The sequence below is a fragment of the Arvicola amphibius genome, chromosome 4 (genome assembly GCF_903992535.2).
Source record: "Arvicola amphibius chromosome 4, mArvAmp1.2, whole genome shotgun sequence".
Taxonomy (NCBI): Eukaryota; Metazoa; Chordata; class Mammalia; order Rodentia; family Cricetidae; genus Arvicola; species Arvicola amphibius.
Window position 1 is genome coordinate 93430620 of NC_052050.1, and position 14582 is coordinate 93445201.

At 50.8% G+C, this 14582-nt stretch overlaps 1 protein-coding gene across 1 annotated transcript; it reads right to left on the reverse strand.

Moving 5' to 3' along the window:
• Positions 1 to 2750: 2750 nt before the first annotated feature.
• On the reverse strand, positions 2751 to 13981 carry C4H16orf89 (chromosome 4 C16orf89 homolog). The gene is made up of 8 exons (XM_038325473.1): positions 13783 to 13981; positions 12223 to 12372; positions 8465 to 8615; positions 7418 to 7535; positions 6686 to 6821; positions 5560 to 5664; positions 3280 to 3363; positions 2751 to 2929 (listed from the first exon to the last, which is right to left on the reverse strand). The coding sequence occupies exons 1-8, from the start codon at positions 13979 to 13981 to the stop codon at positions 2751 to 2753; spliced, it is 1122 nt and encodes a 373-aa protein (XP_038181401.1).
• Between the last annotated feature and the right edge of the window lie 601 nt (positions 13982 to 14582).

The window sequence follows — 14582 nt, forward strand, 5'->3', positions numbered from 1 at the left end:
CACCAAGGCACAGGTGTGAAGATCAAATGATGGTTTGAGGGAATGGGCTCTCTCTTTCTACCGTAGGACGGTCCTGGGGATCAAATTCAGGCAGGTGTCTTTACCTGGTAAGTCATCTTGTAGATCCTACATCTGTTTATTTTTGAGACACGATCTAGCTAATAGGCTAGCCTGGAACTCAGCGATCAGCCTGCCTCTCTGCTTCCCAAGTGCTAGGACTAAAGACAGGCACCATCAAGCCCCATCCATATCTGGTTTTTTTGTTTGTTTTGTTTTTGTTTTTGTTTTTGTTTTTTGTTTTTTGTTTTTTGTTTTTAATGGAAGGATTGAAATTGGGTTGTTCCCTTTTGGCTTTGTGAGACATGCTCTCAAGTACTACAGGCTGGTCTTGAACTCAGTGTGTAGCCAAGAATGACCTAAGGCTCCTGATCCTCTTTCCTCCACCTCCCAAGTCCTGGGATTTCAGGTGTGTGCCACCATGCTTGGCTGACTAGACAAGGGACATGCTAATTCCCAGGCTCTGGTGTGGCTCAGCTGTCACCTAAGGATATCAGCAGCCTTTCCACTCATGGCAAAGCAGGGCAGTAGGGTCAAAGCACCCTCTGGATTAAGACTGAGTTGGGAGCTTGTCTTCGGCTCTTGAACCTGGTGCAAGCAGTGTTTACAGTGCCGCCATCCCTACAGATGGTACTGGACCCTAAGAATGTCCTGGAAGATCTTCTCTGAAATGCTAAAACATTTAGATACCTTCCTAAGCCAGAAGAAAGGAAGAACCGAGACAGGGAGCTGCTCCAGAAAGCCAGCTGCCCCTGCTGATGCGTTCGGACCCTCCCCTCAGTCTGTGACGTTCTAACCTCATAACCCCAGATAATGCTTGCTTGGCCCTTAGTGTGACAGGCAGTTTTTGGCATCATCTTCATGCTGTGAACATCATACTGAGATAGGTGATGTCATCATCCTGATGTTACAGGAGGAGAAACTGGGTCACAGAACACTGGAGCCTGTGCACAAAGCCAGAGTGCTGACCACTGGGCAGTCTGCACTGCATTTGTGCAGTGCTGTGGCTGCATCCACCATGCCCCCAGGCCGCCATGCCCCGAGGATGCAATGCCCCCAGGCCGCCATGCCCTCAGAATACTTCAGAGTTCGTTGCACAGCATGTAGAAATCAGCATGAGCCACCTCTCAGTGGTCACAGACTGTTCTCAGCCTCACCTCCTCTTCCGGGAAAGATGCAGTGTTCACATCAATATTTTATCTGTGTATGCAGGCACACACCATAAACCTGGTTTGTACAGTGCTGGGGATTGATCCCAAGGCTTCACACACGTTAGGTGAGCACTCCACCCAGGAACACAACCCAGCCACCACACTCTCATTTCATCACCACTGCAGCAGTTTTAAGAAGTGGGACCTCAGGCCAGGCATGGTAGCACACACCTGTACTCCCCAGTACTTGGGAGACTGAGGCGGGAGGAGCGCTGTGAGTTTGAGGCTAACATGGGCTACGGTGCCAGATGCTGTTTTAGAAAAGCACCACTACCAACAACAACACCCAAACCAAAGCGAAATGACAAAGTGTGAGGTGGAACAGTGGAGGCTTAAAGGAAAATGGTCAGGAGTGGGCGCTATTAGGAGGTGTGGCCTTGTTGAAGGAAGTACGTCACTGGCTGCAGGGTGGGGGGCTGGGGAGTGGGGCGGCGGGGACAGGCTTTGAGTCTCTTTTGCTCAAACTTGCCTCAGTGTGACTTTCACTTGTCTTCCTGTTGCCTGGAAAATGTAGCACTCTCAGCCCCGGTACCACATCTGCCTGCACGCCGCCATGATCCCGTCATTGAAGCTAATGGACCGAGCCTCTGAAACTGTAAGCGAGCCACCCCAATTAAATGTTTTCTTTATAAGAGTTGCTGTGGCCATGGTGTCTCTTCACAGCAATAAAAACCCTAACTAAGACAGGGACTGCTAGGAGGAGATTCGGTTCTGGGTGTTCTGGTAGGATTCATGCCAGGCTGTCTGGAGTGTTTGTTATCATGGCACGGGTCCGGCTTACTCCAGTGTCTCTCCCCATCTCTGTCTCACGCATGTTCTCTGCCCTTCTGCCATGCTATGAAGCAGCGTACGGGCCCCTGCATCTCCCAGACTCCGGAACGGTAGGCCAAACAAGTCTCCATTGCCTGCAAGTCACCCAGACTCAGGTTCTCTCAGTTGCAGAGAACAGAGCAGGACCCTGGCTCCAGTCAGGATCTGAGCTGACTCCGAGTGGGGACTTGAAACAGAGACCCCACAGTCCTCCGAGACTGTCCTGAGGACTGAGAACCCAGACTCAACTCCCAACGGGGTTTAGCGGCACACACCTGTGATCCTAGCTCTCTGGAAGTGGAGGCAGGAGGATCGTGGCCCTGTCTGAAGTACATGTCAAGATCTGACACAGAGCCGGATGGGCACCTTTAATCTCAGCGCCTGGGAGGCAGAAGCAGGCAGGGCTCTGAGTTGCAGTCCAGCCAGGGATGCACAGGGAGATCCCATCTCAACAAACAAGCAAATGAACGATCTGATCTGTATACAAAAAGACAGAAGACTCAGCTGCAGTTGTGCTGTGTGTATTCTGCTGACCTCTGGTCACCCCGTTCTCCAGTCCTGCCTTTCCTGACCCCACTCTCAAGACTTTTAAATACCCACATGTTGTGATGGGATTATAGCTGCTCACTTTCCCCAGATGCCCCCTCAGCATGTGACCCCTGACCGCAGGATCTAAGAAGACATGCCAGTCCTCTGGCTCTCAGGTATGGGAGTGCCATCTTGATAGTTGCTCTCTGGTGACTGTGCGGGTGGATGTGGCTCTCCACTGTCTGGGTGGAATTCTGCCAGGATGTAGAGAAAGCCACCCAGGGCTGCGACTGCGGTGGCTGTGTTGTGGCAAGAACAGCCATCTGTGGAGGGGAGATAAGTGCTCGGAGCAAACTTGGCTCTTTGTTCAACACACTTCACCAGAAATACTTTATGGGTCTCCCCCAGCCGATCTGCCAGGCACAGTGTAGGCATATTAGTGTCCTGCACATCATAGATGCCCCCTGCAGGTAAGGCTCAGGCCCTTTTCCACTGAGGGCGAACTGTCAGATGGGAGCAAACAGACGTGGGAAAGCTCAGTAGTGGAGCTCTCAGTGCGATGCTCTAGACCCTTGGTCTTATCCCCTTGTACTGGGAGAAATGACAGCCACCAATCAGGTAAGAGCTTTGATTGCCTGGGTGATTGGAAAGTGAACCCCTGGGTATTTGTTACCTGTGAACAGTTTCTCCCGCCTTCGTGCTCTTCTCAGAACGCCCTGCCGATGTGGCCTGTCTTCCGGAAGCTCCCCCTCTGCATCTGGAGAAGAGCCAGAGGCAAAACTCTCAGGATAACTCCCACTCAATAAGCCTCTTCCCCTCCTGACCCCTTTAGGGACTTAGAGCAGGGTTATCAACCCTTAGGTCGCAACCCCTTTGGTAATTATGGATCAGCCTACATATTGGATGTTTACATTACGGTTTGTAACAGTAGCAAAATTACACTTAGGAAGTAGCAACGAAATGATTTTATGGTTGGGTCATCACAACATGAGGAACTGTAATAAAGGGTCGCAGCATTAGAAAGATTGAGAACCACTGCCCTAGAGGTTTCTTCCTGTGTCTTTCTGCAGGACACAGGGCCATGCTTGTCCTTTAAGCTCCACCCCCTAAATCAGAACCTCTAGAGGGGCTCCTATCTGACACTCACTCTTAAAGTGTCCTAGGAATCTTCATTTTATAAACCATGGTAATTTTTTGTTGTTGTTGTTGAGATGCATGTCTCACTATGTAGCTCTGACTCTCCTGGTACTCTATCTGTAGACCAGACTGGTCTTGAACTCACAGAGATCTACCTGCCTCTGCCTCCCGAGTGCTGGGATTAAAGGCGTGAGCCACCAGGCCAAGTTGTTGTTTTGAGATAGGTTCTCATTCCGTAGTCCAAGCAGGCCTAGAATTTACAGCAATCCTCCTGCTTCAGCCTCCCAAGAGTAAGCTGTTTTTGAACCTTCTTTTACTTGATTATTTTGTTTATTTATTTTTGTGGTATTTGGGTTGAATCTGGAATCTTGCACACTCTGTGCCTGCACTCTGCCACCTAGCCCTTTTTAAAATTATTATTGGGGCTGGAGAAATGGCTCAGCAGTCAAGAGCACTTCCTGCTCTCCCAGAGGACCCAGGTTTTATTCCCAGCACCAACATGGCAGCTCACAACCCTCTGTAACCACAGCTCTAGAGGACCCGAGTTCTCTTCAGGCCTCTGTGGACACCAGATATGTATGGTACACAGACATGTATGCAGAAAAACACTCATATACATACAGATAAGTTGAAAATAAAATTACTAGCTGGGCACACCTTTAATCCCAGCACTTAGGAGGCAGAGGCAGGAGAATCTTTGTGAGTTCGAGGCCAGCCTGGTCTACAAGAGCTAGTTCCAGGACAGGAACCAAAGCTACAGAGAAACCCTGTCTTGAAAAACCAAAAAAATAAAGGGTGACATATGACATGTGTGTAGAAGTCAGAAGACAGCTTCTGGGAGTCAATTCTCTTCTACCATGTGGGACTAGCTCATTATACTTGGTGGCAAAGGTCTTTGTATCCTAAGCCTACTTGAAGCACACCTCCCCCCCCCCCCACACACACTGTTACTTTGAGGCAGGGTCTCACTGAATTGCTCAGGCCAGGCAGGTCTTGGACTTCTTATTTTCCAGCCTCAGTCTCTTCAGTGGCTAGGATGACAGAGCTGCACCACCATTGCCTTGGCATGTCACTTCGCCTTAGCGCGTCACCGCGTCACCGCGTCATAGCGCGTCACTGTGTCTAACACCTTAGTGCATCACCATTTCTTAGCGCATCACCGCGCCTTCGCGCATCACCGAGCCTTAGCGTTCTTCTTATCTCAAGGGCAGTTGCTGCTTTAAGGGCCCCAAGCTTCTCATGGAGATACTGGTACTACCCGGAACCTGTCCTGTGGTGGGCACAATCTGGGAGTTCCTGGAGGTGGTGATGCTTATGCTCATTTATTTTCAGATGGGAAAATTTAAGATAACCGACTGTCACGTGTCACACGGTTGGAAGAGGCTCATCTCGGGCTTCTCAACTGTCACCCGGTCTGGGTGGTCTTCCCTGCTAACTCTGTCTAAAGAGCCTTCCCCAGTGTTCTTTCCCAGCTCTTGGCAGAACTTGGCATGACCATATCTGTATGTGGAAGGGGTTTCTGCCTCATTCCTTCAGCTCTGACTTCCGCAGCACCTGGATAATGTCTGGAGCATTCACAGATGCTCAGGAAACACTGAAGGAATGAATTTATCAACACACGTGCAGCGGGCCAAGCTTCCTCACAGGACTGGCTGCCAAGCCCATCTTCACCCATGTGTGTGCTTGCCTGTGCACACACACATGTGTGTGTTCTAAATCACAGTTAGTGCTCAGTGCCCATGCATTTGTTTCTCGAGTGACCCCAAACTGGAACCCCACCAACCCTTCTCCCAGGCGGGGCAGACACACAACTCACCAGGCTTCCCGAAGCATCCCAGCTGGGGCTTCTGCCAGCTGAGAATAGCTTCCAGCCAGCGCAGCTTGTAGAAGTCGGAGAAGCCGGCCATGCCGCAGAACATGACTGCAAACACACACCAAGGTTCCTCTGTAGGCCTGTCTCCACCACCCACCCTGTGTCCCTGGGGCTACCACAGAAGGGGGTGCTTAAGGGACCTGCCTGCCTCTTTCTCTGCTCTAGGATTACAGGGCCTCGACAGATGTTCTGTCTTGGCCCCCAGAGGCCCCAGGCCCGAGTCCTGCCTTTCCAGTCCTGTCACTGGGCTGCTAGAGTCAGGCTTGGTGGAGGCGTTTAGAAAGAAGCAGTCACCCAAGGGCTCCTTTTCTTTATCTCCAAGACCCTGGTGTGTGTGTGTGGGGGGGTGTCTTTTTGACAGTTGGTCAGTTTGTCCAGAACTCCCTCAGGAGATTAGACGTGGTAGACAAAGAGTAGTCACTGTGACAGACACACAATGATTGGTTACATTTAAGCCCCTAATAAGCAATATGTGTGCAAGCATATGTGGAGGTCAGAGGTTAACTACAGCAGCATTTCTAAAGAGCTGTCTGCCTTATTGTTTATTTTCTTATTGTGTGTGGGCATGTGTGTGCGTGGCATGTATGTAGAGGTCAGAGGACAACCTGTGGGAGCTGATTCCTTCCACTGTGTGGATCTCGGGGACTGAATTTATGTCCTCCGGCTTAAGGTGGGTGCCTTTTTTTCCCCTGAGCCATCTAGCCAGCCCCATCTTGCTTTTCAAGACAGGATCTCTTGGTTTCTTGGACTTGCCCATTCACTAAAGCTGGGTGGTCACCAAGTCTGGGGGATCCGTCTGTCTCCTCAGTACCTCCAGGGATTTGCCTGCCCCTGCCTCCTCTGCTCTAGGATTATCAGCATGTGTCACCTGTCTCCATCGCTGGCTTTTCCACAGCAGTCCTGGGGATCAAACGCAGGTCCTCATGCCTGCAGACCATGCCCTTTATTGACTAAGCCACCTCCCCAGGCCTGTACCTTCTGTGCTTACTTGATTAACTCAGCAGTCTGGAGTGTGTGCATGCAGCCCCCTTGTCAATAACCCCCTCCTCTACCACGAGGCTAGGCTCACTGTTTTCCATGAAGAGGTCTCGGGTGCGGTAGGTATATCCGACGGCTTCAGCTCTCCGGTTCAGTTCCATCATGTTGGCACAGAAGATGTCTATGTAGTGCTGGCTCTGGCGGAACAGCCCCTCGGTGCACCCTTGCTGGGGGACAGACAGACAGCAGGAGATGAGGAAGTGGGTATGTGGGAGATACATGCTCAGTCAGGGAGGGCCTGCAGCTCTGAGCTGGTCTTGCAGGGGCTGTGTTTGGAAGAAGGTCTCTCCTCCTTCCCTAGCCACACTCCCGTCTTTGCAGGTCAGTGGAGCCAGCGTATGTTCTGGCTTGGTCAATTAGGAGCCTAATGACCGTGGCTCACTCATTAGTCTTTCTGAGCCTCAAAGTCCTTTTCCAGAAAGGGATGGCCATGCAGGTGTGTGCAACCTTTTGACCTTCTGAGCTGATTTGCACAGTAGAGTTGCAAAGGAATCTCAGAAGACTTCACAGTGTATGAAGTGGGATTACAGTTTTGTGTTGCCCTGCGTGCATAGGTTGGACACTACCCATAGAGGGGACTTTGCTTGGGTAGGCACTGTAGGTAGGTAGTGGTAGTGCCTGACAAGAGAACAAACACTAGGTGGCGCTCTAAGGCAGCACCAAGTGCTGCTAGACAGCGTGGTCCAGGGAGCCTCTCAGGACGTCGCCAGGCTGTGAGAGGGGAAAACGAGTTGAGAATTGGCTTTCTCTGCACAGCACTTACCATTCTGGCCCAGAGGAAGAAGAGCAGCTGATGGGACAGGCTGTAGTCTGAGCAGCCGGCCTTAGTCATTAGGGTTCTGCAGAAACTGGAGAGCCTGCAAGGCTGGCTGCTGTCTGTCCTGCAGAAAGACAAGCCAGGCTGATGAGGACAGTGCTCCCTCCCATCCTACCCTGAGTCTGCACACCCCGTGTTTCCCTCCGTGATTGTTAGGGTGAGGGTTCTGGGCTGGGCACAGGGTTACCAATTAAAACACAGGTGTCCCAAGTCTTACTTTGTTTTGAGACAAGGTCTCATCCTGTAGTTCAGTCCTGTCTCAGCCATCTTTCGTGCTGGGACTGCAGGGATCTGATACCATGACTGGCTGTGTCTTGGTCTTGAGCTAGCTCAGTGGAGGCACTGTGGAACTGTCCTGGGCTTGGACAGCCACCAGTGTCTGAGACTTCCTATCACTCCCTGGCGTCTCCAAGTATCTTTCCCATCAGTCTCCTAAATAAAGGGCCATTCAAACCCAGCAAACTGGGGCGTGTGATCTGGGCTCAGCGTACTTACTCATACCCTAACAATAGAGGTCACCGCCTAGAGTGCAGCCCCTCTGTGGGTCAGCTGTGGCTTGGCATTTCTCTGAAGGAGGCTAAGAAGACAATGCCCCCTCCATCCTGTTCTGCCCCCTGCACTAAATGCCCTAGACCTTCCCGCAAGCCTGCCAGCTGCGGACAGAAGCGGGGAGTACGACTGTGCTCAGTACTGCCCCTAGAGGCCAGACGGGAGGTGCTGGGGCCCTGCAGGGCCTGGCGGGGATTGAAGCTTAGCCCTGTGTGGAGACGGACAGGGGTAGGGGTGGGGTGGGGCGGCGGCGACACGGGGGGGGGGGCACTTTGGGGAGGAGTTCAAACGCTGTGGTCCAGGGAAAGTGAGGTCTGGATTGCTTGGAGCAGGGCGGGAGAGGCCTGCTGATACCTGAGCACAGGCACCTGCGTTTACTCAAAGCTCTGGTTGTGGCTTTGAGGACACGATGGGGCTTTTAGGTACTGGGGAGACGGGACCCACCCTGTTCCTAGCAGTTGCACCAGGCATGCATCGCTGCTTTCCTCTGAGAATGAATCCACGGGCTCCAGCCAGGGGTAGATCAGGGAGGCATTGGTGCGTGTCCAGGCATGGGGCAGCTTCCAAAACCCAGGCTGAATGCTTGGTTGGAACTCTGCAGTGAAGGAGAGGAAGGAAGTGCGCCGAGTGATGGTCAGGAACCAAGCGCTACAATGCTGATGACTATTCCAAGCCCAGAAAGATGGTGCCCCTCTGTGGAGCATCCACTGCCGTGATAAAACACTGTGACCGAAAGCAACTTGGGGAGGAAAGGGTTTGTTTCACCTTATACCTCTCAGGTCCCACCCTGCCACTAAGGGGAGTCAGGACAGGAAACTTTATACAGAGGCCAGGGAGAAGTGCTTGCTCAGCCTGCTTTCTTAGAACACCCAGGACCAGAGTGATACCACTCACGGTGAGACGGGCCCTCCCACACCCATCAATCACCAACCACAGACTCTCCTCCAGGCAAATCTTTTAAATTTATTATTTATTTTGGTTTTTCAAGACAGGGTTTCTCTGTGTAACAGCCCTGGATGTCCTGGAACTCACTCTGTAGATCAGGTTGTCCCCGAACTCACAGAGATGGGCTGGCCTCTGCCTCTCCAGTGCTGGGATTAAAGGCGTGTGCTGCCGTATTATGGAGACATTTCTTGGTGTTGAGTTCCTCCTCCCAAATAAATGGCTCCAGCTTTTGTCAGATTGACACAAAACTGGCAGAACACCCTCCTGGGACCTAAGCCCACAAGAGGTGGCAGAGCCTGAGCCTTGCCTAGTTGAACATTTGAATCACACCAGTTTGCCTTTCTTCTATCAGCTTGCACGTAGCTCAGGCTGGCTCAGACTTACACACAGCTGAGGGTAGCTCAGGCTGGCTTCAGACTTATGAACAGTTGAGGATAGCTCAGGCTGGCTCAGACTTATTGCACAGCTGAGGGTAGCTCAGGCTGGCTCAGACTTACTGCACAGCTGAGGGTAGCTCAGGCTGGCTCAGACTTATTGCACAGCTGAGGGTAGCTCAGGCTGGCTCAGACTTATTGCACAGCTGAGGGTAGCTCAGGCTGGCTTCAGACTTATGAACAGCTGAGGATAGCTCAGGCTGGCTCAGACTTACTGCGCAGCTGAGGGTAGCTCAAGCTGGCTTCAGACTTATGAACAGCTGAGGATAGCTCAGGCTGGCTCAGACTTACTGCGCAGCTGAGGGTAGCTCAGGCTGGCTCAGACTTACTGCACAGCTGAGGGTAGCTCAGGCTGGCTCAGACTTACTGCACAGCTGAGGGTAGCTCAGGCTGGCTTCAGACTTATGAACAGCTGAGGATAGCTCAGGCTGGCTCAGACTTACTGCACAGCTGAGGGTAGCTCAGGCTGGCTCAGACTTACTGCACAGCTGAGGAGAACCTTGAGTCCCCAGTCTTCTTACCCCCACCTCAACAGGTCCTGGGATGATGGGCTTGTATCACCACAGCTGATTTACACAGTGCTGAGAGGGAACTCGGGACTTTGTCCGTGTTAGGCAAGCATACTACCAACTGAGCTACGCCCCCAGCCCTTGGTCCCCTTTCCTAAAACAGCAAAACTGGAACATTTTTCCTAATCACTAGGGAAAAGGATTTGCCTAAATACGCAGCCCGCAAACACCAGGCATGCACTTGGTACTCAGACACATGCAGGTGAGACACACACATAAACAAGTTTAGAAACATCTAAAGGGAGGCTGCTATGGCACTGAAATTTACCAGATGCAGAAAGCCTCTCACTTATCAGGGAATGCATGGTTCCCCTAATCAATAGCAAGGATTTATGGACAGGCTTTGCCTAAATCCACAGCATCCCATGGAAATGTGAAGTGGTGGTAGGAAGTCCCGGACCTCTTGGGCGGGGTGTCCAGTGGCGTTCTTAGGAAATCATCGCCCAGCCAGGGGCTTCCAGCATGGCTGGATGGAGTGTTAAAGGCCTGGTCTCTGCTACACAGTTTTGTCTGTGTAGCAGGACTGTGGGGAGGCTAAAAACATCCAAGCAGCCTGCAAGAGGTTGTGACCTGTTAAGGTGACTACAAATCATGTGGAGAGCTCGTTGGTTCTGAGGAACCAGGAATTAGACAGCTCTGACAGGCACAGGGAAAGATCCACAGATGGATATTTGAAGTGACAGCTTCTTCCTCATTCCTCTGACCTGAGACAAAGGTCTGGTGTTTTTTTTTTTTACTGCCAGTAGAGCCTCCCCCTTGATGCCTGGTCCAGTCTGGTCAGATATGCTCAAGGCTGGACTAGGATGCTTATGTGAAGCTATGGGCCTCTCAGCTTCCCTTTCTTTATCTAAATTGACCAATCCTAAATTAAGGGAAGGGGACTCATTCCAGGTCACCAAGGACCCTTAAGACTCCCAGTCCTCCAGGGGGTCTCCCTGCCTTGCAAGGGAGCCACCTGTGCCTTGCTGTGTGCATACCTGTTCACTCTGTTGATTGTGCTGTCTAAGATTTTTCTAGCTGCTACCTGCTGTGTTCCAGAGTTTTCCTGCCTTTTAACTCTTTAGTTAGCAGAGAAAATGAACCTGATCTAGGTCTCTAGATGGTAACAGTTCCAGGCTTGTGTAAGTCAGCATCCATGCTGGGATGGGCTTTCAATGATGAAGCTGTCTGTGAGTCCTCTATACTCCTGTGAGTTCCCCCTTACCCATACTCCTACTTGTAATCCCAATAAACTCACTGGTTCACTAACACCGTTTTGGTCCGTCATCATTTCCTATCTTGAGTGAGCAGACATTCATGTCTTCCCAGGGAAAGCGCCACACAGCAAGCACTGGTGTCCCCATCCCCACCAGGAACTGCTGTGGAACAGTATTTATGCACTGTAAATATATATTATTCTCATTAATTAATAAAGATCTGACTGGTTTATAGCTGAGCAGGAGAGTTTGGGCAGAAGAGCCAGACTAGGAGAATTCTGGGAAGAAGGGAGGAGTCAGAGGAGTTGCCAGAAGATGCAGAGGGAGAAAGACATACTGGAGGACAAGTAAAGCCACGAGCGACATGGCAATACATAGATTAATAGAAATGGGTTAGTTTAGGTTGCAAGAGCTAGTTAGTTATAAGCCTGTGCTGTTGGTTGAACAGTTATAATAAATATTGAGTCTCCATGCCAGTTATTTGAGAACTGCAGGTGGGAAAGAAGAGTCTGTCTACAAGAGACAGATGAATGAGGCTTATAGGACAGGAGCTTCTGTGGCAGTGGTCCTCAACCTGTGGGTCTCAATCCCCTTTTATAGGGGTCACTAAGATCACTGAAAAGCACAGATATTTACATTGTGATTCATAACAGTAGCAGATTACAGTTATGAAGTAACAATGAACATAGTTTTATGGTTGGGGGTCACCACAACATGAGGAATTGTATTAAAGGGTCGCAGCATTAGGAAGGTTGAGAACCACTGCTCTGTGGGATCCTTAAAGGGGTCAAGGTGATGAACTTATTATTATTATTTTTTGATTCAAAATACAGAACGTTAGTCACTAAGGTTCTCTGTGCAAAGAGACAGGCCACTTTAGATCTGCCTCTCTGGCCTAGGATGGGAAATCTGGATTAAAGCCAGGAAGTGGCTGGGTCCCCTGTGGCTTCCTGATGACTGGTGTGGACTGTCCTGACCCAGCCTCGCTCAGGAGATGCCCATACCTAGGTATTTCAAAGGATGCTACCTCTGATGCAATAGGCCCACCCCTCTCTTACCTCTTAGGTATGTGGGGTCACTCTTCTTGAGGTAGAAGATGGACTTTTGGAGCAGAACAGACAGCGTGTTGGCCAACTGTCCAGCGCGCAGGCTGAGAGGCAGCAGCAGGGTGTCGGAAGCCCATTTTTTCTGGACTCCTTGGAGTTGCTCTAGAAGGGGAGATGAGAAGTCATCTAACATCAGACCACACCTGTGCAGGGAAAACACCCAAGGCTATAGTCATGGACCTGAGCGGAAACAAGGCTCCTGTAAAGCGTATCTGGCCTGTGGGTACAGCTCAACTTGAATTCTAGAATTGGGCTTGGGTTCAAATCTTGATTCTCTATGCTTTTTCAACAACTGGCCAGAAAAAGTCACTTAATCTCTCTTCATTCATCATCAGAAATTGTTACTTCTTGGAGGATGTTTTAGGGATTAAGTGAGCTAATGCCTGGAGACAGCATTTTCTGTTGTACAAAGAAAGTACGTAATGAAGTTTAGTTTTCCGTATTGACTCGGCAAGTGCAACCTGTGAGGGATAAGCAAGGAGGAGTCTAGACTGGTGGAGGCATCTGGAGACATGGATTTGTTCTTATGGCCAATGTCTGCTCATCTACCATTTAAGATGTCTTCACAGGTACCTAAAAATACAGGTGGAGGGAGGTCGGCACTGTGCCTGCTTATATGCCTAACAGGAAAGACAGCCAGCCAGAGAAAAATCTCTCTCTCTCTCTCTCTCTCTCTCTCTCTCTCTCTCTCTCTCTCTCTCTCTCTCTCTCTCCTCCTCATCTTCCTCCTCCTCCTCTTCCTCCCTTTTCATCCCTTGTTTCTTTATTGGATTTATTTTGAGACAGGGTCTCTCTACGTAGCCCTGGCTGTCCTAGAACTCATGAAGATCCACCTGACTCTGCCTCCCGAGCACTAGGATTGCAAGCACAGATCACCACATCTACCTCATGCTTCTTTTCTAGAGGAATTTGGCGCTGCTGTGTACGTCTGTCTCACCTAATCTCAGCCTGGAGGGGATGGGACTCTCCGGAGATGTCCACTGCCCAAGCCTAGGCAGACACCAGGCATGGAACCTTTGTCACTTTGGGCAGGACCTCACTGTGACCCGCATGTGTACTTGTATGCATGCACACCATAGTGTCTTGGCCAGGTTCCAGCCCACTCCTTCCAGATCGTATGCCTCCCAAAGCTAACAAACACTTGACTGTTTTCTCAGGACCTTTAGCTGCCTTTGGCAGAAGGGGAGGAAACCAGGTAGGGGCTTGATCTGGAGGAGAGTTCCTGTTTTGTCTCCAGCCACCCTGAGGCAAGGGGAGTGACATTTCCTTACTGTTCCCAGCCTGTCAGGAAGGGCTGCCAAAGGAATCTTTTCCTTCTGAGCCTATAATTGCCAAATATTTTCTCATATTGCCTTTAAGTCCTTATTCTGCAAAGTCTGATAAGAGCTGGCTGAGAACTACACTCTCAGGAAGAGCCCTGGGTCTTCACCTTATCCAGGAGGAGGCCTTGGGGTCTCAGGTCCTAGGGGAACTGGCTTTCCTAGAGTCCATCTGGGAGCAAAGCTCACATACCTTCCAACACTTGGAATCCCACTGCACCGTCCAGATTGATATTAGGCAGCCTGTCCTCCAGGAACGAGGTGGCTTTCTCGAGCGCAGTCAGGATTAGGCCTGCCATGGTGCCCTGTGCGGTGTCTGGCCATGGCAGTGAGGAGGAGGGCTGTGGTGGCAGGGCCAGCAGCAGAAGTAGAAACATCCTCAACCTGGCCATGAATGGCTTTCTGTTGGTGAATAGTCACACCCTGAAATGCCAGGAACCCTCCCAGATCCTTTAAAGACCTTGTTCCCGCCTCTTCCTCCACCTCTCTTCTCCAGGAAGACTTGGAGACAAGAGCCAGGGGCAGGGTTGCAGCCAGCCACAGGGTCATGGGCATGGTCAGGCCAGTTTGGCGTATGGGTTTTGCTGGTTGTCTTTGTGTATAGGCGTATGTAGGTATGAGTTTGTGTAAGTACATGTACTTGTAGGGATATGTGTGTGTGTATGTGCATATGTGTGTATGTGTGCTGTGTGTATGTGTGGCATCACACACATGTGGAAGCCAACGTCTGGTATCATTGCTTAGATAAAAACATCCACCTTGATTGAGATAGAGCCTCTCATCGACCTGGAACTTGCCAAGTAGTCTAGGCTGGCTAGCCAGGGAGCCCCAGGGATCCTACGGTCTCCACCATCCTGGTGCTGGGATTGTAAACATGTGTCATCATGCCTGATTTTTTTATGTAGGTTCCAGGGATTGAACTCAGGTCCTCGTGCTTGTTCAGCAAGCACGTCATTGCCTGACAGCTGTCTCCCCAGCTCCTGTATCTTTCCC

Bases quoted from the DNA above. Each gene is read 5' to 3' on its own strand.
- C4H16orf89 (XM_038325473.1), bottom strand. From the start codon at position 13,981: ATGGCCAGGTTGAGGATGTTTCTACTTCTGCTGCTGGCCCTGCCACCA. The intron at 7,536-8,464 runs GTGGGTCCCGTC...GTCTTTCTGCAG, and splicing joins GTGCAACTGCTAGGAACAGG to GACAGACAGCAGCCAGCCTT. The intron at 5,665-6,685 runs GTGAGCCTAGCC...GTGTGTTTGCAG, and splicing joins AGACCTCTTCATGGAAAACA to TCATGTTCTGCGGCATGGCC.